At 53.3% G+C, this 20175-nt stretch overlaps 1 protein-coding gene across 1 annotated transcript in view; it reads left to right on the top strand.

Moving 5' to 3' along the window:
- Positions 1-3003: 3003 nt before the first annotated feature.
- The window catches only part of CABIN1 (calcineurin binding protein 1), a 55584-nt gene continuing 38412 nt past the window's right edge, over positions 3004-20175 (top strand). Inside the window, exons 1-6 of the mRNA XM_031949180.1 lie at positions 3004-3317; positions 5997-6058; positions 6564-6656; positions 6745-7161; positions 18760-19027; positions 19864-20082. Of these exons, the coding sequence (XP_031805040.1) occupies positions 6056-6058; positions 6564-6656; positions 6745-7161; positions 18760-19027; positions 19864-20082 (1000 nt within the window). The 5' untranslated portion in view covers positions 3004-3317; positions 5997-6055. The remainder of the gene's footprint in view (positions 3318-5996; positions 6059-6563; positions 6657-6744; positions 7162-18759; positions 19028-19863; positions 20083-20175) is intronic.

The raw sequence follows: 20175 nt of genomic DNA on the forward strand, positions 1-20175 counted from the left end.
CTGGGGGGGGTTTCCCCCAATTGGGCCCGGCCTCCCCCCCACCTTTTTCCCCCAAAACCCCTTTTCCCCTTGGGGGGGGGGGGGCCCCGGGGGCCCGGGGGGCCCCCCCCTTCCCCCAAAAAGGGTTTTCCCCCCCCTGTAAAAAGGGGGGCGGGGGGGGCCCCCGGGAGGGGCTAACCCCTTGGGCCCCCCGGGGGGGCCGGGCCTTTCCCCCGGGGGGGGGGGGCCCCCTTTGGGGGAGGGCCCAAAAGGGGCCTTTCCCGGGGGGAAAAGGGGTTGGGGGACCCCCCAAAGAAGGGGAACCCCCCGGGGGGTTAAGGGGGCCCCCCCCCCCCGGGGAGGGGGGAAGGGCCGGGGGAATTTTGGGGGGGGGGGGGCCGGGCCCGGCCCAAAAGGGGGGGCCCTTGGGGCCGGGGAAAAGGGGGCCCGGGGCTTGGGCCACCAATTTTTCCCCCCGGGGGGAAAAGGGGGGCCCCCTTGGAGGGGGCCCGGGGGGGGCCCGGTTAACCCTTTTTGGGGGGCCCGGGGGGGGCGGCCCCCTTGGGCCCCCCCCTTTTAACGGGGATTCCCTTTGGGGGGGTTTTGGGGGGCCCCCTTGGGCCCCCCCCACGGGGGAAGGGGTTGAAAGGGGGGGGCGGGGGGGGCCCTGGGGCCCTGGGGGGGGCCCCCTTCCCCCCCCCCCCCCCCGGCCCCCCCGGTTAAGGGGGGGGGGTTTTGGGGGGGCTTGGGGTTTTTCCCCCCCCCTTGGGCCCTTTGGCCCGGGGGGGGGGGGGGGGGGGGGGGTTTAAGGGGTCCCCCCCCTCCCGGGGGGGGCCCCCCCCCCCGGGGTTTTGGGGGCCCCCCGGGGGAAGCCCGGGGCCCCTCGGGGGGGCCCGGGGGGGGAAAACCCGGGGGGGGGCTTTTTTGGGGGGGGCCCGGGGGTTTTGGGGGGAAATTGGGAACCCCGGGGGGTTTTTTGGGCCCCGGGGGGGGCCCCCGGGGAACCCCCCCCCCCGGGGGGTTTTTTCCCCTTTGCCCCCCAAAAAAACCCCGGGGGGGGGGGCCAAAAGGGGGGAAAGGGGGGGCCCCTTTGGGGGGGCCCCCAAAACCCGCGGGGGTTTTCCCCCGGGGTTTTTTTTTTTCCCGGGTTTTTAAGGGAAAAAAGGGGCGAAAAAGGGGGCCGGGCAAACCCCCCCCCCCTCCCAAAAACCCCCGGGGGGCAAAATTTTCCCCCCGGGCCAAAGGGGAAAAACCAGGGCCCCCCGGGGGGGGGGCCCCAAGGGGGCCCGGCAGGCCTTGGGCCCCGGGGCCGCCCCCCCCGGGGGGGTTTTTTCCGGAATTGGGGGAAAAAAGGGGGGCAGGAGGGGCCCTGAGGGTGACACTGAAGGAAGGGGGGGTCCAGGCCTTCCCTAACCCAGAGAGCTCTTTCCGACCCCACCCGGGCCATCTTGCTGCCTCCAGCTGAGAAGCCTCAGGGCAGCACGAGGGGCGTCCGTGGCCGGGGACTTGAGGGTTGTCATGCGAACAAGGGGGTCCCTGTGCTCCTTTTGCCCCAGTGAGTGCTCCAGGGGAAGTGTTCTTAAAGGGGGAGATGGGGAGCCTCAGACAATCCTCCTCAGTCTGGCGCGGGCCACACGGCTGAGCGGCCGGTGGAACTCTGGGAGGCCCCGGCCCTCGGAACGCTGCCTGGCCTTTCCTCCGGGGTCAGTTAGCTCCTGCAAGTAAGAGCCTGAACCAGAAGGCTGGGTCGGGAGGCATTTAGGGTTAGAGTGGGAGTCGGGACTTACCCTTGGGGCCAGGGCGTGCGCCATTAGCAACAGTCATGTTGGGGGTTTTCTCGGCAAAGATACAGGTAGTTTCCTTCTCCGGCTTATTTGACAGATTAGGAGACTGAGGCAGACATGCCCAGGGTGACTGGGTCTTAAATGCCCAGTGCTCTGCCTCCTGCCTAAGTAGCCGCCTCATTTATGAGACAAAAAAGGTGTCTCTCCGAACCCGGCTTTCAAAGGAAAGAGGGCAGGGCGTCTCCTTGGGCAGAGGCGCTCACCAGGGATGCCCGGCAGGCTCTGGAGCCTCCCAGAGCCGCCTTTTTTACAAGGTAATTCAGTTTATTGTCGTAATTAGAGAAGAAAAGTAGGGACTGAAAATAAGCAGCTGCCGGGACGGGATGCCCAGCAGAGGCTCCCCACGCCTCCCAACAAGCCGCCCGAGGGAACCGGTATCTGACAAATGGCCGCCTGCGGGGGGCCCAGGGGAGGAGAGTCCATCGGGCTTCCCACGGCAGGGCGGGCGGCCATGGACGAGTGGCCGCTTGGAGGCCATCAGACCGAGAGCCACTCGGGGGGCAGCTCTCCCCCCTGGAGTTTGTCCCGGGCTGCTGATGGTCAAGAAACCCAAAGGCCCCGGGGGCTCGGAAGGCTGGAGGGGCCCAGCAGCCCCCGGAACCGAGTTCGAATGCCCCTTCAGAGCCTTCCTGCCTCAGTTTCCTCCGCTGTCACTTGGGAGGGTCCCATACAAACGGCCGGGGCCTCTGGCTGCTGGGGAGGGCCTCCTTTCTCTTCCCTTCCCCCTCGCTGGGAAGTGTCCTGGGGGCCCAGGAGCGCAGTCACTCCCCAAGGGCAGGTCAGTGCTTAGCGGGCAGGCCCAGGCCCCGGCCCCGGGCCTCTGTCCCTGTGGCCAGGCCCAGCCTGAGCCTCCCTGGGGCAGCCAGGACTGGGGTCAGTCTGGTGGTCCCTACCAGGAGCCCCTCGGTCCCCGAGGGCCTCAGGTACACAGTAGGTGCCTACTCCATGCTGGCTCCCGCAGAGAGTGGTGGGGCTGAGGGCAGGTTCCGGGCCGGGCCCGCCCCGTGAGGTCATTTTCCGCCGTGGCCCCGCCCGCTTTCCCTCCACTTCCCTCCCCCGCCAAGCTCCTCCCTTCCTAGGCTGGCGCGACCTCTACGTCAGACCCTCGCCTCGGGCGGGTGGGGGTGGGGGGCTCGTTTTGTCCCGCGGTGAGTCACTTCCGCCGCGCCCCGCCCCGCCCTCGGAGCCCACTTCCTGTGCTGCCCTAGGGGCGGTCCCTCTTCTCCCGGGCTCCTTCCGTCCCGCCCTCCGACCTGGCTCGGCCGCCCCCGGAAAGCAAAGACGGATTAGCCCCCCTTCCGGGGGGGGGCGGGGGCTCCGTGACGTCATCAGCATTTTCGCTTTTTCGTCTCCGATTGGTCGAAGCTGCCCGGAACAGCAGCCAATCGGCGCGCGCGTTGTTGGCCGGCTCCCGCGCCGGCTTTTGCTCTCTCCTGCGCCTGCGTGAGGTAGCGCCGAGCCGGGAGGGACCAAAACAGTTGTTGGGAAACCCAGGTGGGTGAGCGGGGCGGGGTGCGGTTCGTTGGGGTTAGGGGGTGTCGGGGCCTGCGTCCTCTCCTTCATTCCGCCTCAGTTTCTCCCCCCGCCCCGTGTCACAAGAAGATTCTGGGCCCTCTGGTCCTTTCCGTGCCTCAGTTTCCCCCGGCTTAGCTCCTAGTCAGAAGGCCCTGCAGGTAGCATCGCAGCCCTGGAGGACAGTTGGGTCTGCGGAAGGGAGAAGACAGCGGCCACAGGGAAGGGGGTGGGGGCCGGACACCCCCAGGCGCTCCTGGGCGGCGCCCACGAGGTAGGGTCCGGCCGGAGGGGCCCGCAGCAGGCGCTCGCTCTGCGTCCCCACGCTGGGCGCCCCCCGGACAGCCTCAGACGGGGCACTTCTCGGGGCGGGCCGGGAGCGGGGGCTCGGGTCAGGGGCCGCGGGAGCCTCCCTGAGCCTCCTGGGACCCGGGCCGGCGCCTCCTGCGCCCGCTTATCGTGTGCATTGTGTGTGTGCCGTCGCTGTGTGTGTGTGTGTCACGGCGCGGTGGTGTGTGTCACGGCGTTGTGTGGTGCCGTGGTCACGTGCATCGTGTGGCGTGTGTCACGGCATCGCGTGTGCGGTGTCACGGCATCGGTGGTGCGTGTGTCACGCATTGTGTGCGTGTCCGGCATTGTGTGTGTTCGTGTGTCACGTGCATTGTGTGTGTGCGCGTGTCACGTGCATTGTGTGTCACGTTTATTGTGTGTGTTCGTGTGCATGCGGTGGCAGTCACGTGATCGTGGGCGGTACGCGCATCGTGTGCGGTCCGGTATTGTTGTGTGTGTCACGTGCGTTGTGTGTGTGCGTGTGTCACGGGTGTCAGGTGAAGCGCGTGTCACGCGATTGTGTGTGCGGCCGGTCACGCATTGTGTGTGCGCGCAGTCCCGCATTGTGTGTGCGCCGCCACGCGCATTGGTGCGCGGTCACCGGCATTGTGTGTGTGCGTCACGGCATCGTGGTGGTGCGGTGTCACGTGCATTGTGTGTTATGTGCATTGTGTGTGCGTGTGTCACTGCATTGTGTGTGTATCACGTGCATTGTGTGTGTGCGTGTCTGTCACGTGCATCGTGTGTGCGTGTGTCACGTGCATTGTGTGTGTTCGTGTGTCACGTGCATTGTGTGTGCGGTCACGGCATTGTGTGTTCGTGGTGCACGTATTGTGTGTGTGTGGTTACCGGCATCGTTTGGGTGCGGTCACGTGCATTGTGTGTGTTCGTGTGTCACATGCATTGTGTGTGTGTCACGTTTATTGTGTGTTCGTGTGTGTCACGTGCATCGTGTGTGTGCGTGTGTCACGTGCATTGTGTGTGTGCGTGTGTCACGTGCATTGTGTGTGTGCGTGTGTCACGTGCATTGTGTGTGTGCGCGTGTGTGTGTCACGTGCATCGTGTGTTATGTGCATTGTGTGTGCGTGTGTCACGTGCATTGTGTGTGTGTGCGTGTCACGTGCATTGTGTGTGTTCGTGTGTCACGTGCATTGTGTGTGTGTGCGTGTCACGTGCATCGTGTGTGTGCGTGTGTCACGTGCATTGTGTGTGTTCGTGTGTGTCACATGCATCGTGTGTGTTATGTGCATTGTGTGTGCGTGTGTCACGTGCATTGTGTGTGTGCGTGTGTCACATGCATTGTGTGTGTGTCACGTTTATTGTGTGTTCGTGTGTGTCACGTGAATTGTGTGTGCGTGTGTCACATGCATTGTGTGTGTTCGTGTGTGTCACGTGCATCGTGTGTTTGTACAGTGCGTGTCGCATTGTGTGTGTATCACGGCTTGTGTGGCGGTCTGTCACGGCATCGTAGGTGTGTCACGTACATCGTGTGTGTTCGTGTGTCACATGCATTGAGTATTTTTATGTGCATGTGTTTATTGTGTGCACATGTTTATGTGTATTTTATTTTATTTTATTTTTTGTATATATATATTTTATTGAATAGCCTTTTATTTACAGGTTATATGCATGGGTAACTTTACAGCAGTAACAATTGCCAAACCTCTTGTTCCAATTTTTTCCCTCTTACCTCCCACCCCCTCTCCCAGATGGCAGGATGACCAGTAGATGTTAAATATATTAAAATATAAATTAGATACTTATGTGTATTTTATTATGTGCATTGTGTACATTATGTGTATTGCGTGTTTTGTGTGTTGCGTGTATATCTGTTTGCAAATATTATTGTGTGTTGTATGTATGGGTATCTGCTTATTGTGTGTTTTTGTGTATACGCATGTGTTTTGTGTGCATGTGCTTATTGTGTGTTTTGTGCATGTGTGTTTATTGTGTGTGTGCGTTGTGTGTTTTGGGTTTTTGTTTATTGTACGTGTGTTGTGTGTGTGTGGGTATGTGAGAGTTGGAGGGCCCCCTCACTGCCCCACAGGTGTTGTTACAGTTAAGATCCTCCTGAGACAGCCCAGGCTAGGGGAGGGACGGAGGGCTGGGGCTGAGACCGGCTGGGCCGAGGGACGGGTCGGTCTCGGGGTCTGCGTCCCAGGAAGGACCGTATGGGGGACCCGGGGCAGGGGGCCGGGGCTGGGGGGCTTCCTTCCAGTGCGGAGGGGCCCCGGAAGGGCCTGGCGGTGAGCCAGGGAGCTGGGCTTGGCGTGCCGCACGGGGGATGGGCAGGGCCCACGGCCCCCGCTCAGGCCCCTCGTTTGTTCTCAGAAGTGACCTCGGCCGGGACGGGGGATGGTCCAAAGGGGCAGCGCCGCCCCCCTGCAGAGATGGTGAGTGGGAGAGGGGAGCGGGGGGTGGAGACCTTTCCTGGGGGACAGCTCTTGGGCCTGTGGGGAGCGCTCAGGCCTGGGACGGTGGGGGTGAGTGAAGGTGAACTTGTCCAGCCTGGGAGGGTCTGAGATGGGCTTGAACTTGGCGTCCCCTGATCCAGGCCCCGGCCCTGACCAAGAGGGAGATGGGAGGTGGGGGACCTTGGACGGGCTTTGGGCCCAGGGCCGGTGCTCACTGTCGGGGGGCTGGCAGCCCTGGTGGGAGGAGCTTGGAGGCCCAGAGTCCTTGCAGAAGCCCAAGTGGTTTGTGGGTGATGAGAACCCCCCCCCCCGCTCTCCCCGAGACGCCCAGGCAAGGGGGCCCCTCGGTGCTTGCCGTCGGCAGGGGCTTTGGAGGGAGGAGGCGCGGATTCGGGGCCCGTGCCCTCCTCGAGACGGCTTTTGTCCTTCCCCGGGGCTCCCCTGCCTGGTGCCCCATGGGCTTCTGTCTGTGCCCTGGCTCTAGATCCGCATTGCAGCCTTGAATGCCAGCTCCACTGTAGAGGATGACCATGAGGGAACCTTCAAGAGCCACAAGACCCAGACCAAGGAGGCACAGGTGAGTGGGCGGGTCCGGGCGCCCCCCAGCCCCCGGGGTCCGAGTGGCCGGCGTGTGGATCTCACCCTTTCCTCGTGTGCCCTGCCAGGAAGCGGAAGCTTTCTCCCTGTACCACAAGGCCTTGGACCTGCAGAAGCACGACCGGTGTGAGGAGTCCGAGAGGGCCTACCAGGAACTGCTGGAGACCCGCCTGCTGCGCGAGGTGAGACCCTGGCCCGGGTGGCAGGGAAGGCGCGCCGTCCCCCAGAGTGCCTGCCATTTCTGGGCACGGTGGGGTCCCTCCCCATCCATGCTCCCCGGCTCTGGCCAGCCCCTCACCTCCAGTTCTCTGCCTCCCCCAAAGGAGCTGTTGCCCATCCGGGCCTCTCTGGTCTCTTCAGGTTCCAGCGGGGTGACTATTGCTGGGCCCCTTGGGCGCCACATTGCCCTTCCGAGCGGCCAAATGCGTCCCCAGCTCCACCAACAATGCAGCAGCTTCCCTGTTCCCTTTCTGTCGTGCTGGCCCGTCTGACAGCAGGGGGCGCCTCAGCATGGGTTTCCTTTTTCCCCCTCCGCTTTTAGTGAATTTGGGCGTTTTGTCACATGGCTGAGGGCGGCTGGGGTGTCTTCCTTTGAAAACGGCCTCTCCACAAACATGCACGTGGGTTCCGGAGTGGCCGACACCGCCCCTTGTGCTCCCCAGAAATGTTATCTTGGTCAGAGCAACATGCTGCAGAGATTCCCCCCCCTCCCATTTCCTGTTCTCCTTTTAATTTTCGTTGCATTACTTTTGTTGGGGCAAATTTCACTTTCTGTAAAGAAAATGAGTCCTTTCATGATAGATAGCTTTATTGAAACTGCCGGCTCCTATCCCATTTCTCAGCTGGAGAATGACCTGTGTTCTTATATAAATTTGATTCGATTCTCTGTTTTGGAACGGAGAGCAGTAGAAATTGCTTCCCACTTTCTTCTCTGGTTCTTTTGAATGGAATTTCTCTTTTGATGTCTTGCATTTGGGCTTTGTTGGTAATATACAGAGATACTCATGACATGTGGCTTTATATTAAATCCTGCAACTTCTTTGAAGTGGCTGATTATTTCAAGTACTAGTTTAATTGATTCTCTAGGTTTCTCTAAGTATACAGTCATATCTGTGAAAAGTGATCATTTTGTTTTCTTGTTGCATATTCTAATTTCGATTTGTTTTTGTTATTGCTAAATCTAATATTTCTAATACAATATTAAATAGTATTCTTGTTTCACCCCTGATCTTATTGCGAAGACTTCTAGCTTATTCCCATCATGCTTGCTGATTGTTTTAGAAAGATATTTCTTATTTTAAGGAAAACTCCATTTATTTCCTATGCTCTCGAGTATCTTTAATAGGAATGAATGCTGTACTTTATCAAAAGCTTTTCTGTCTCTATTAAGATGTTCATTTGATTTCTGAATTAGCTTTGTTATTGATATGGCCAATTATGTTAATAGTTTTCCTAATATTGAGCCACCTCTGCATTACTGATATAAATCCCACCTGGCTATAGTGTATTATTCTTTTAACAGATCCTATAATCTCTTTGCTAATATTTTATTTAAAGCTTTTGCATCATTATTACTTAGGGAAATTTATCTATAATTTTCTTTGTTTTGGTGCTTCCTGGTTTCAGTATCAGCACTATATTTGTGATATAAAAAGAATTTGGTAGAACTCTTTCTTCTCCCATTTTCCTGAATAGTTTATATAGTATTGGGATTAATTGTTCTTTAAAAGTTTGGTAGAATTCACTTGTAAATCTGACCCTGGAGATTTTATTTTTTAGGCAGTTCATTGATGGTTCATTCCATTTTTTCCCCTAAAATGCTTTTGTTTAAGTATTTTAGTTCCTCTTCTAATCTGGGCAACTTATATTTTTGTAAACATTCATTTCACTTAGATTGTCAGGTTTGTTGACATACAAAACAAAAGAAAGCTCCTGATCATTGCTTTAATTTCTTCTTCATTGATGGTGAATTTGCCCTTTTCTAAAGCTACTAATTTGATTTTCTCTTTTATAAAAAAATCAATCAAAAGTTTATCTATTTTATTTTTTTCATAAAACTTCTTAGTTTTATTTATTAGTTCAACAGTTTTCTTACAATTTTATTAATCTCTCTTTTGATTTTCAAACTTTCTGATTTAGTATTTAATTAAGGATTTTTAATTTGCTCTTTTTCCAGTTTTTTAAGTTTCATGCCAATTCATTGATGTGCTCTCTATCTATTTTGTTCATGTAAGAATTTATATATATACAATTTCTTCTTTGGATGCATTCTATAAACTTTAGTATGTTATCTCATTATTGTCATGCTCTTTGATGTAGTTATTGCTTTTATAATTTGCTGTTTGTATAATTATAAATCTTAATTATTTAAGATTAGATTATTTACATTCCAATTGATTTTTAATGTCTTTCCATAGCCATTTACACATAATTTTTATAGTATCACCATCTGAAAAGGATGTATTTAATATTTTGCCTTTTTGCATGTAAGGGCGGGGATTATATTCTAACATGTGGTCAGTTTTTGGATTTGTGGTATATATTGGTGATAAAAAGGTATATTCCTTTCTATATCCATTCAGTTTTCTCCAGAGATCTATCATATCTAACTTTTCTAAATAATTTTGAGATCCACTACTAGTACAGTTTTGCTATCTCTTCTTGTAACTCATTTCTGTAAGAATTTAAATATTATACCACTTGGTGCATGTATGTTTAATATTGATATTACTTCATTTTTTATGGTACCTTTTAGCAAGATGTCGTTTCCTTCCTTATCTCTTTCAATTAGATCGATTTTGGCTTTTGCTTTAGCTGAGATCACAATCGCTATCTGTGGTGGTTTTCCTGGAGGCAGCCTTAGTCTCAGTTGAAATAAATAATTACTCCAAAATCGCAGCCAGCTGGTAAAAATGCAAACGTTTATTTCTCCTTCCAAATTAGCCCGGTTAGTTGAGGCTTATCTCTGCCTGGCTCCAAGAGATCTTGCAGCTTTGTCCTTGGCTTCTGCCTCTCCTTTCTTCAGCCTCCAGCTCAACTCCGACTCGTGGCTTCTCAATCTCCAACTGAGGCGAGTGGTCTCTTGTATCTCCCAGAGTGCTCTATTTATGCTACTTCTCCGAGAGTGGGATTGTGGGATATCTCGCAGCATGCTCTCTGGCCCTAAGGAAGGTGTGAATTCAGATATCTCTTTCTAGACCCTGAATCTCCCAAACTGTGAACTCCATTGAGTACTTAGATACTTATGAGCTCTTTAAAGGTGTGAACACAAGCATTGTTCAATCAGTTCCACTTAATACTTTTCAGCTGAAGCATAATTTGTTCTGCTTCAGCCTTTTACCTTCACTCTGCATTTCTCTGCTTTAAATATGCTTCTTGTAAAGGATTCTTCTTCCATTTTATGGAAGAGTTCATCCTGTTCACATTCACAGTTATGATGACTAATTTTGTATTTTCCTTCATCCTCTTTTCCCCCTGTATGTACTTTTTTTCTCTTTTTCCATCTTGTCCCTCTTCACTAGTGTTTTGTTTCTGACCAATCTTTCCCTTTGCTTCTCATTTTCTTTTCCTACATCCCACAGGGTAAGATCTACTTTTGGGTCCAAATGAATGTGTGTGTTGTTTCCTCTTTGAGCCAAATCTGATGAGAATGAGGTTCAAACAGTGCTTACCTCCTCTCTATAGGTTTTGTGCACCTCTTCATGTCATGTCACGTATCCTCTTCTGTTTCCCCTTTTCCTCATCTAGTACGCTTCTTTTTTTAACCCTTTAATTTTTTTTTAATATCATCACATCAAAGTTATCTTATGCCCACAGCCTCTGTCTCTGTACAATTCTAATTGCACTAATAAAGATACAGTTCTCAAGAGTTACAAGGATCCTCTTTCTGTGGAGGGATATAAACAGTTTAACCTGATTGAATAACATTTTTTTTTTCTGTTTACTATTTTATGTTTCTCTTGAATCTTATATTTGAAGATTGAATTTTCTGTTCAGGTCTGGTCTTTTTTTTGCAGGGAAGTTTGAAAATCCCTTATTTCATTAAATGCCCACATTTTTCCCGAACGATTATATTCACTTTTGCTGGGTAGTTGATTCTCACATTATAATCCAAACTCCTTTTCCTTTTGCAGTATCCTATTCCAAGACTTCTTATTAAAATGTAGAGCGTAGAATCTGTTAAGTCCTGTGTAATCCTGGTTATGGCTCCTTGATATTTGAATTGTTTCTTTCTAATAATTCTGGAATTTGGCTACAATATTCCTTGGAGTTTTCATTTTGTAATCTCTTTCAGGAGATGATCGATGGATTCTTTGAATAACTATTTTACCCTCTGATTATCTAGGGGTTAGGGTAATTTTTCTTGGTAATTTCTTGAAAGATGCTTATCCAGGCTGTTTGGGTTTTTTTTTTTTTTTTTTTTTTTTTTGGATCATGGTAGTCCATTTCAGGTAGTTCAATAATTCCTAAATTGTCTCTCCTGGTTCTATTTTCCTGTAGATTGTTTTTCCAACAAGGTAATTTGCATTTTCTTTCGTTATTATTATTATTATTATTCTGCTTTCTTCTATTTTTATTTTTATTTGACTGATTCTTGATGTCTCATGGAATCACTAACTTCCACTTGCTGAATTGTTAAAGAATTATTTTCTTCAGTTAGTTTTTTTACCTCCTTTTCCATTTGGTTCATTTTACTTTTTAAGGAATTTTTTTCATTTGACCAAATTGGGTTTTCTTAGGAATTGTTTTCCTCATTCAATTTCTGTTCTTTTCTTTTTTTCCAAGCTGTTGATTCTCTTGCATATCTGTCATTTCTTTTCCCAATTTTTCTTCTACCTCTCTTACTTGATTTTGAAAGTTCTTTTTGAGCTCTTCCAAGAAGCCTTTTGATCTTAGACCAGCACATATCCCCTTTGAAGTTTTGTGTGTAGGCATTTTGTCCTCATCTGAGTTGGTGTTTTGATCTTCTGTCACAATTGTTGCTTTCTGTGGTTAAGGTTTTTTTTTTTTGTATCTTGCTCATTTTATTTCTTACTTATCTGTTTTGTGGCTTTTAAAGCCAAGCTTCTGGAGTCCCAAGCTTCTTGTGCTAAGGACTGAGGGCCTAGTCACTGCCTTTGAGGGCTTGGCGACTTGCTCGCTGCCTTTTATTGCTTGGTTCCAGGGCTGGCAGTTTGCCTTCAGCCTTGGTCCTGGAGCCTCCACTGCTGATCTGTGAAACCAGGACTGAGGGGCCTTGGATGCTGATCCGTGCTGGTTTTAAGACTTTCTCTCTGGCTTGCTCGGACACCATCTGTGCTGGGCTGATCTTTGACCTAAGCGAGACAGAGCATGTGTTGATTTAATCTCCATCTCTTTCTGTGTGAGGATGGCGCTTCCCATCCAAAGTTTGTTGGGATTGCCTTGGATCACTGAACCGCTGAGAAGAACCAAGTCTATCGTTGTTGATCCAGTCTTGCTGTTGCTGTGTACAATGTTTTCCCTTGTATCTGCTTGTTTCACTCAGCATCAGTTCATGTAAATATTTCCAGGCCTTTTAAAAATCATCCTGCTCATCATTTTTTATAGAACAATAATATTCCATTACTTTTACATACCATAACTTATTCAGTTATTTTTCCTAGCTTTGTAATTCTTTGGTACTTTAATTGATTTGGCACTGAGTCAGTAAATTAATGTAGGTAGGATAGTAATTTTTTTTTATTGCATTGGCTCAGACCACCCATGAACAATTTATATTTCTCCTGTTTAGATCTATTTTTATTTGCGTGAAGAATGGTTTATTATTTTGTTCCTGTAGTTCCTTAATTTGTTTTTGGCAGCTAGACTCCCAAGTATTTTATATTGTCGGCAGTTATTTTTAAGGAATTTCTCTATCACTCCCTGCTGAACTTTCTTGATAACATATGAAATATGAGTTTATTTTGTATCTGCATATTGTCCGAAAAGGGATTAACTTTATTTCCTCATTGCCTATTTTTAAATTTCCTCAATGTCCTTTTCTTGTCTTATTGATGATGTAGGCACTTCAAATACAATATTCAATAATAATGTTGATAAAGCACATCTTTGTTTCACTCATGATTTTACTGGGAAGTCTTTTAGTTTATTGCCATTGCAGATGTTTGCTGATGGTTTTAGATAGATATTTCTTATCAGTTTAAATAAAGCTTTGTTGATTCCTCTGTGTTCTAGTGTTTTTAATAGGAATAGATATTATATTTTGTCGGAAGTTTTTCTGCCTCTGTTGATTTAGTCATACAATTTTTGTTGTCCCTGTTATTGGCTTAGTCTGTCGGGTTGATCTTTTTCTCATTTTGAACCTTCTCTGCATCATTGGAATAAATTTCATCTGGAATTTGATTATATGATTCTCGTGGTATATTAACACAGGCTCTTTGTGACTATTTTATTTGAAACTTTTATGTCGATATTCATTAAGGAAATTGCTCTACAGTTTTCCTTTATGTTTTTGCTCTTTTTGGTTTATGTATTGAAACCATATTTGTGTCATAGATGGAATGTGGCAGGACTCTTTCACCTGTTTTTTTCAAATAATTTATATAGTGTTGGAATGAATTATTCTTTAAGTGTTTGGTAGAATTTTCTTGTGACTCTTGTCTGATTTTTGGGCATTTTTTCTTAGGGAATTCTTTGAGGATTTGTTCATTTCCTGAGTTAATCAGTTAATTTGGATTAATTAATTTATATTTTATTAATAATTTATATTTTAAAAAATATTCGTCCTTTTCATTTGGATTATCAATTTTACTGGCATATAATTGGGCAAAATAGCTCTAGTGTTGGCTTTAATTCATCATCATTGATGGTATTTTCATTCTTTTTATTTTTTGATAGTGGTAATTTGATTTCTTTTTTACTTTATAAAAGTCAGATTAGCCAGTGGTTTATCTTTTGCTGCTTTTTTCATAAAACAAACTCCAAGATTTATTAATTAGTTCACTGACTTTTTGACTTTGAATTTTATTACTCTCTTCTTTAAATTTTAGGATTTTTATTTTAATGTTTAACTGAACATTTAAAATTTGTTGGTTTTCTAGTCCTTATTAGTCACACGTCCAATTTGTTGATCTACTTTCCCTCTTTTACTGATATAAGTATTTAAAGATATGTATTTACCCCAAGTACTGTTTTGGTGCTCCTCATAAATTTTGGTGTGTTGTCTCATCGATGTCATTATCTTGAATTAAATTATTCCTTGTTGCTACGATTTCTTCTTGGATTTAGTCATTCTTTAGGGTTGGATTATCTAGTTTCCAATTATTTTTTGAGGTATACTTCAAAGGCTCTTTATTAGAATGTCAGTTTTATTACAGTTTTGTCTGAAAAGGGCATATTTAACATTTCTGCTTTTTTGTATTTGCTTTTGAGTTTTTGATGCTCTCACACATCATCAGTTTTTGTGACAGTGTCATACATAGCTAAGAAGTATGTGTATGTCTTCCTGTGTATATTAAATGTTCTGCAGTTTTATCATCTAACTTCTGAAATTCTGTTCAACTTCTTGACTTTTTTCTTATGTATTTTGTGGTTGGATCTGTCTAATTCTGGATGAGGAATGTTGTGGTCCCCTAGATGCAGTTCTGTACCCAATTGTGGGTGATTATATATTCTTTCCTTTTACCATTTTAGACGAGAGTTATGCGCAAGAGTGAGCTAGTCCTCCCTCCCTATTTTTGCCTCCACTGTACAAATTCTTCCTTGCATGTGTATCTCTCTCTTTTTTTTTAATGGTACTTTATTTTTCCAAATAAATGCAAAGATAATTTTCAATCTTCATAAAACCTTGTGTTCCAAATTTTCTCTCTCTCCTCCTCCTTCCCCTCTCCCTAAGACAGCAGGCAATCCGAGTTAGGTTAAACTTATCCAGTTCTTCTAAAGATATTTTCACATTTGCCTCATGCTGAGCAAAAAAAAAAAAAAAAAAAGCAGATCAAAAGGGAAAAAAAAAAAGCATGAGAAAAAAAAACCCCAAGCAAACAAACAACAAAAAAAAGGTGAAAATACGAAGCTTTGGCCCACATTCGGTCTTCATAGTTCTCTCCCTGGATGTAGATGGCTTTCTCCACTGCAAGTCTATTGGAATTGCCTTGAAGCACCTCATTGTTGAAAAGAGCCAAGTTCATCCCAGTAGATCATTGTATAGTCTTCTTGTTTCCAGGTACAGCGATCTCCTAGTTCTACTCACTTCCCTCAGCATCAGTTCATTTAAGTCTCTCCAGGCCTTTCTGAAATCATCCTGCTGGTCATTTCTTTTTGTTTGTTTGTTTGTTTTTGCTGAGGTGATTGGGGTTAAGATGTTGGAATCTTTACAAAGTGTTAAGCCATTGGAGTTGATTTAATCTTCTTTAGAAAGAGTTATTTTGGGCCAGAACTTGAAGAAAAGTACTAAGTGGAACTGATAGAACAATGCTTGTGTTCATACTTTTAGAGAGCTCATAAGTATCTAAGTACTCCATGGAATTCACACATTTGGGAGAGTCAGGGTTTAGAAAGAAACCCCGAATTCACACTTCCCTTAGGTCCAGAGAGCACTCTGGGAGATAACCCAGAATCCCTTTCCCTCCAGAAGTTGGAGTTAACCTTTGGGAGATCACATATATCGGGAGCTCATTTTGAAGCTTGGTTCTTAGTTCTTCTTGTAGGCTTTCTTCCAGAGTCTCTGTCTCCTAAGTCCCGCAAGAAGAACTAAGCCCAGTCTTAGTCTCAGTTGAAATAAATAATTACTCCAAAATCGCAGCCAGCTGGTAAAAATGCAAACGTTTATTTCTCCTTCCATTAAGTGACTTTCCCAGGGTCACACAGCCAGGAAGTGTTAAGTGTCTGAGGCCAGATTTGAACTCAGGTCCTCCCGACTTAAGGGCTGGTGACCTGCCAGCCAGCAGCCTCCTGATCGTTTCTTACAGAACAATAATATTCCATAGCATTCCCGTCCCATCACTCATTCAGCCGTTCCCCCGCTGATGGGCGTCCTCAGTTTCTAGTTTCTTGCCATAGGGGAAGAGGCCCTTTACAGTGTCCCTTTTTTTACCTTTGAAAGAGAGATTTTGGCCCTTGGGGAGTTAATGTGCCTGCTGTTTTACTAGAGATTTTCCTGGTTCCCCCCCCCCCCCCTTTTCCCTTGGGTCAAAAAAACCAATCCCTTCTGTCGGGCTTCTGGGACCCGGATCGCGGTTGGGTTCCCCTTTGGGTTTCCCTATTGGACCTTTGATTTCTTTCCGAAACTTTTCCAATGTCCCCTTCCCTCTGGCCTTTTCCTTTTTCCCAGATGTTGTTTTCCCAGGATTTCGTCGGGGTTGGTCTCCGGCCCTCCCTCCCATTGGGTGGGGATTACCCTGGCTCCGCCTTTGGCACAGACCCTTTTCCAGATTTTTCCCTCCCCCGGCCCCGCGGGCGGGTCCCGCAGCCGCTGGGGGTTGGGGCTCTCCGTGGTCTCTCCGCCTGGAAGCGGCCCCTGGTGGGCCCCGGGCGAGTTCCACCTTGCTGCCCGGTTTACTGGAAATGGCCTCCCCTCCCCCCCCCCCTTCCTCCTTTCCTCCCCTTCCGGGGGGTTTCTTCCGGGAGCCCCCAAAACGGGTCCAGGCCCTGAGGACTTTCGGCCCCAGATTTCTGGAGCGCGTTTCTTATTTCCTCATTTGGTTTTGTTCTTTGCTTGAATTTAAGGAATTTCCCTTTTCTCCCTCGGGGCTTCTCATCGGTTCCTTTTGGGGGGGAGGGACAAAGAAGTGGGGGGGGGGGAGGGGGGACGGGACCCGGCCGGGGCCGGCCGACCCCGGGCCGCCCTTTCCCCAGGGCTCCCAGCTGGGGTGGGGGACCCTTCTCCTTCCCAAAACCTGAGGTCTTTTCCCCCCGGCGGTTCTGTGGGAAGGGGAGGGCTTAAGCCCCCCCGGCCCATTGAAGATCCCCTACAAGAACGGCTCCTCCCCGCGGGCCCCGGAGGGGCCTTTGGAGCCCTGGGGACCCGGGCCCTCGCCTGGGGCTGCCCCCGCCCCCTGCCTTCCCCCTGGTCCCCGGGGTTTCTTTATTCTCCTCCCGCTTGCCCCGCCCCCCTGGGGGTGGGGAACCCCAAGAGGCCCATTTTGGGGGGGGGGGCCCCGGGGGGTGGAAGGACCCTCGGGGCCCAGCCCCCCGCCCACAGGCCTCATGTGCCCCTCCCTGGACGGGGGGACTTTCCACCAAGCTCCCGGGAAACCGGGGGGCCGGCCCCCGGGCCTTGACCCCCTTAGTTGGCCCCCCACCGGGACTAAAACCCCTTTTGACCTGGGCCCCCTTTTCGGGGTTTCCCCCCCAAATTTGGGCCTGGCCCCCCTTTCTCCCTTTTCCCTTACCCCCGGCCCCACGGGGCCCCTTCCTCCCCCTTCCCTTCTCCTGCCTCTGCTTTGCCCCCCTTCCCCCGGTGTTGAAGGCTGGGGGGGCCTCCCTGCAGCCGCCTCACGGTCACGGGGCCCCGACCCCCGGGCCCGGGAGGCGGGGTCCCGGGCCCGGCCCCTCCCCTGGCTCCCGTGCCCATTTCTGGGCTTCCCCTCGGGGAAGCTGGGGGTGCATGGGGATGGCGGGGAGGGGGGCGGGTCCTCCCCTCTCCCCACCCCCACCTGGCCCCCGGGGTTCCCGGGTGTCCCCCTTCTGGCCAAGGGACGGGAACCCGGGCAAGCCCGGGGCGCGGGCTGGGTTGGGGCCCCCGGGCCGGCCCGCCAGGGGGGCGCGCTGCCCCCCCCCAGGCCCCTGCTTGGCCCTCACACGGGTCCCGGCCACCTGGGAAACTCCCAGGGGGCGCCTGGGGGGGGCAGGGGGAGGAGGAGGGGCAGGGGCCCGGCCCCACCTCCGCTGTTTTGGTCCCGGGTTCACTGCCTTTGCCCCTTGTGGGGTGGGGAGGGGCTGGGCTGGGGGGGGGGGGAGGGCGGGCCACCCCTCACCCCCCCGTCCGCCCGCTGGCCACCATTCAAGGCCTGGGGGGGCGCGCCCGCGGGGCGGGCGAAGGGAGTCTTCCAGGGTTTTCCCTCAAAGGACCCCGTGTTCCCAAACCTCCGCCCTGTTAGGGCCCCTCCGCCCCCCCCCCCCCTTCCTGCCAAGGCCCCGCCTCCCCGAGACCCTCAGGGCCTGGGGCGCCTTCCTCCCGCCCCCACTGGTGCCCGATGTCCCAGTCCCCCCCCAGCCCCACCCCCTCTGGGGTCCTCCTCCCCGTCCTCCCCTCCCTCCTCCCCCCGGGGCCCCCCCCGCGGGTCGGGGTTTGTGCCTTTGGGCCCCTTGGGGGATTTGACAGCCTCTTCCTCCCTGGTGGCCCCCCGGTTGGGCCCCCCCCGTGGGGCCCCTGGGGCCGGGCCCGGGCCCCGTTGGGGCCGGCCTTCCCCCCCGGGCCCCCGGACGCCCTCCCCGGAGGGGGCCCCCTGCCATCCGGAGGGGGGCGGGCGCCGCGGGGAGGGGCCCGGGCGGAAGGAGGCGGGCCGGGCACGAGGCCCATCCCCTTCTCACGTAGGTTCGGGTGGAGGGTGATGGGGAGGGGGTCCGCGAAAAGGGGGGGGCGGGGTGCCCCATTTCCCGGGGCGGCCGGGCCCGGGGAGGGGGCGTCTGGGTTGGCGGGGGTCCGGGGGGTCCCCAAGGCCCCTGGGTGGGTTGGTAGGGGTGGCCTTTCGGGGTGGGGGAGACCCCGGGGGATGGGGCCGGGTTCCCGGTGGAAGGCCGGGCCTGCTGGACCTCCACTTAGTCCTGGAAGAGTTTGGGGGGATGAGCTGGGGCCGGGCCCCCGTTCCCGGCCCGCCCGGGCCCCCTATCAAGAGCCCCCCCCTCCCCCGTGGGCGGGCCCCCCCTTCTGTGGTCCCGCCCTTTCTCCCCCAACCGGCATGGGTGCGCCCCCTGGGTGAGGGGGAGGGCGGGGGGACGGGGGGGGGGCCTCGTGGCGGCCCCTGGGACACGAGGTGGGAGGGGTGGGGGGTGAGGAGGGTGGGGGGTGGGAGGGGGTAGGGGAGTAGTCACCGGCTTCTATGGCAGAGGGAGGCGGAGGGCGAGGGGTGACGGCCCGTCAGCCCTGATGGGCTCACGGCTCTGCACTGGCCCGGGGCCCCCAGGGGGCCAGCCGCGTCTCAGTGTCTCTCGCCCCACCCCCACGGCCTCCCAGAATGGGGACTCTGGGTACCGGGCCCGCAGGGGCGCCCGGGGACAAGTCCAAGAAGGGCGAGCAAGCGGCGTGGCGGAGGAGAGCGGGACGCCAAGGGCCGGGCGTAAACCAATGTAAGAAGGAGGAGAAGGTCGACTTCCAAGAGCTGCTTTTCCGTTCCGCCGCCCAGGAGGGTGGCCCCGCCCACGCCTGCCCTGCCCCGGCGGGGGGGCCCTTTGGTTGGCCGGGGGGTCGGCTGGGGGGGGCGGGAGGGAGGGCCCGGGGGGCCCCGGGCGTGGCCCTGCTGGGAGGGCGAAGGGGGCGCCGGGGCCGGGTGGGGCTTCGGCCGAAGAGGAAGGACTGGGACCCTGGGGGGGAAGCCCAGCCTGGCCCCTCTGCGGGTCCCAGGGCACCTCCGCCCTGGCGGCCACTAGGATCCCGGGAGGGGGGGGCTCCTCCCCCAGGGGCCCGGTCCCCTGACCCCTGGGCCTCCCGGGAACAGAGAGGGAGGGGTGTCCGATGGGCGGGGGGGGGGGAGGGGGCTTCCTGGGCAGGGGGAGGGGGGGCCCGGGGGGAAAGGGAGCGGTGGGCAGGGGCCCGGGGGTGGCCCCAGGCCTTGGAGGGCCGAACCTCCGCCCACTGTCCCAGCCCCGGAGCCCCGGGACCTGGGGGAACCGCCCGGGTTCGGCCCGGCCCCGGCCCAGAAATCCTGGGGAATTTCTGCAGCGGGGAACCGGGGCCCTGGGAAGACCCCCCCCCCACCCCTTTCCCGCTGCCAGCAAGCTCCCCCCAGTGCCCCCAAACGGGGAAAAGAGAAAGGGGCCCCTGAGATAGGCCCTTTTGGGGTGCACAGGGACCCAACCGGGGTCTCTGGGGACTTTGCTCTGGGATGAGGCGCGGCCCCGGGCACCCAAGGAGGGATGGCCCAGGGGAACGGGGAGCCCCAAGAGCTTTCCTCACGGGTGCCACCGTCCTGGGTCTCCCCCGTCCAGGCTGGCCCCATTGTGGAACAGGGCTGGCCCGAGCCCGTGCCCCCAAGAAGAGGAAGCCCCTGGAAGCTTTTAGCTCCCCCTTTGATGTTCAGGGCATCCCCCACTCCCCACGTCCAGAGAGCTTGGGGGGCCCCTCCCGATGACTGGCTTTGACTCTTTGTGCAGGCTCCGCAAGCTGGACCCCGAGGAGGAGGACGACCCCTTCGGCGGCTATGAGGTCCAGTCGGAGGTCAAGCCTGAGAGCTTCCCCAGCGCCGGTGCCCCCCGGCTCTCCTTCGACTCCACCACCTTTGTGGAATCCGGTAGGAGCTGCCCTTTGCCTCCAGGCCCTGTGCGTTCTCCCCGTCTGGGGCCCTTCTCCCGCCCCGGAGGTCCTTCCCTCCTGGGGGCCCAGG

The sequence above is a fragment of the Sarcophilus harrisii genome, chromosome 1 (assembly GCF_902635505.1).
Source record: "Sarcophilus harrisii chromosome 1, mSarHar1.11, whole genome shotgun sequence".
Lineage (NCBI taxonomy): Eukaryota > Metazoa > Chordata > Mammalia > Dasyuromorphia > Dasyuridae > Sarcophilus > Sarcophilus harrisii.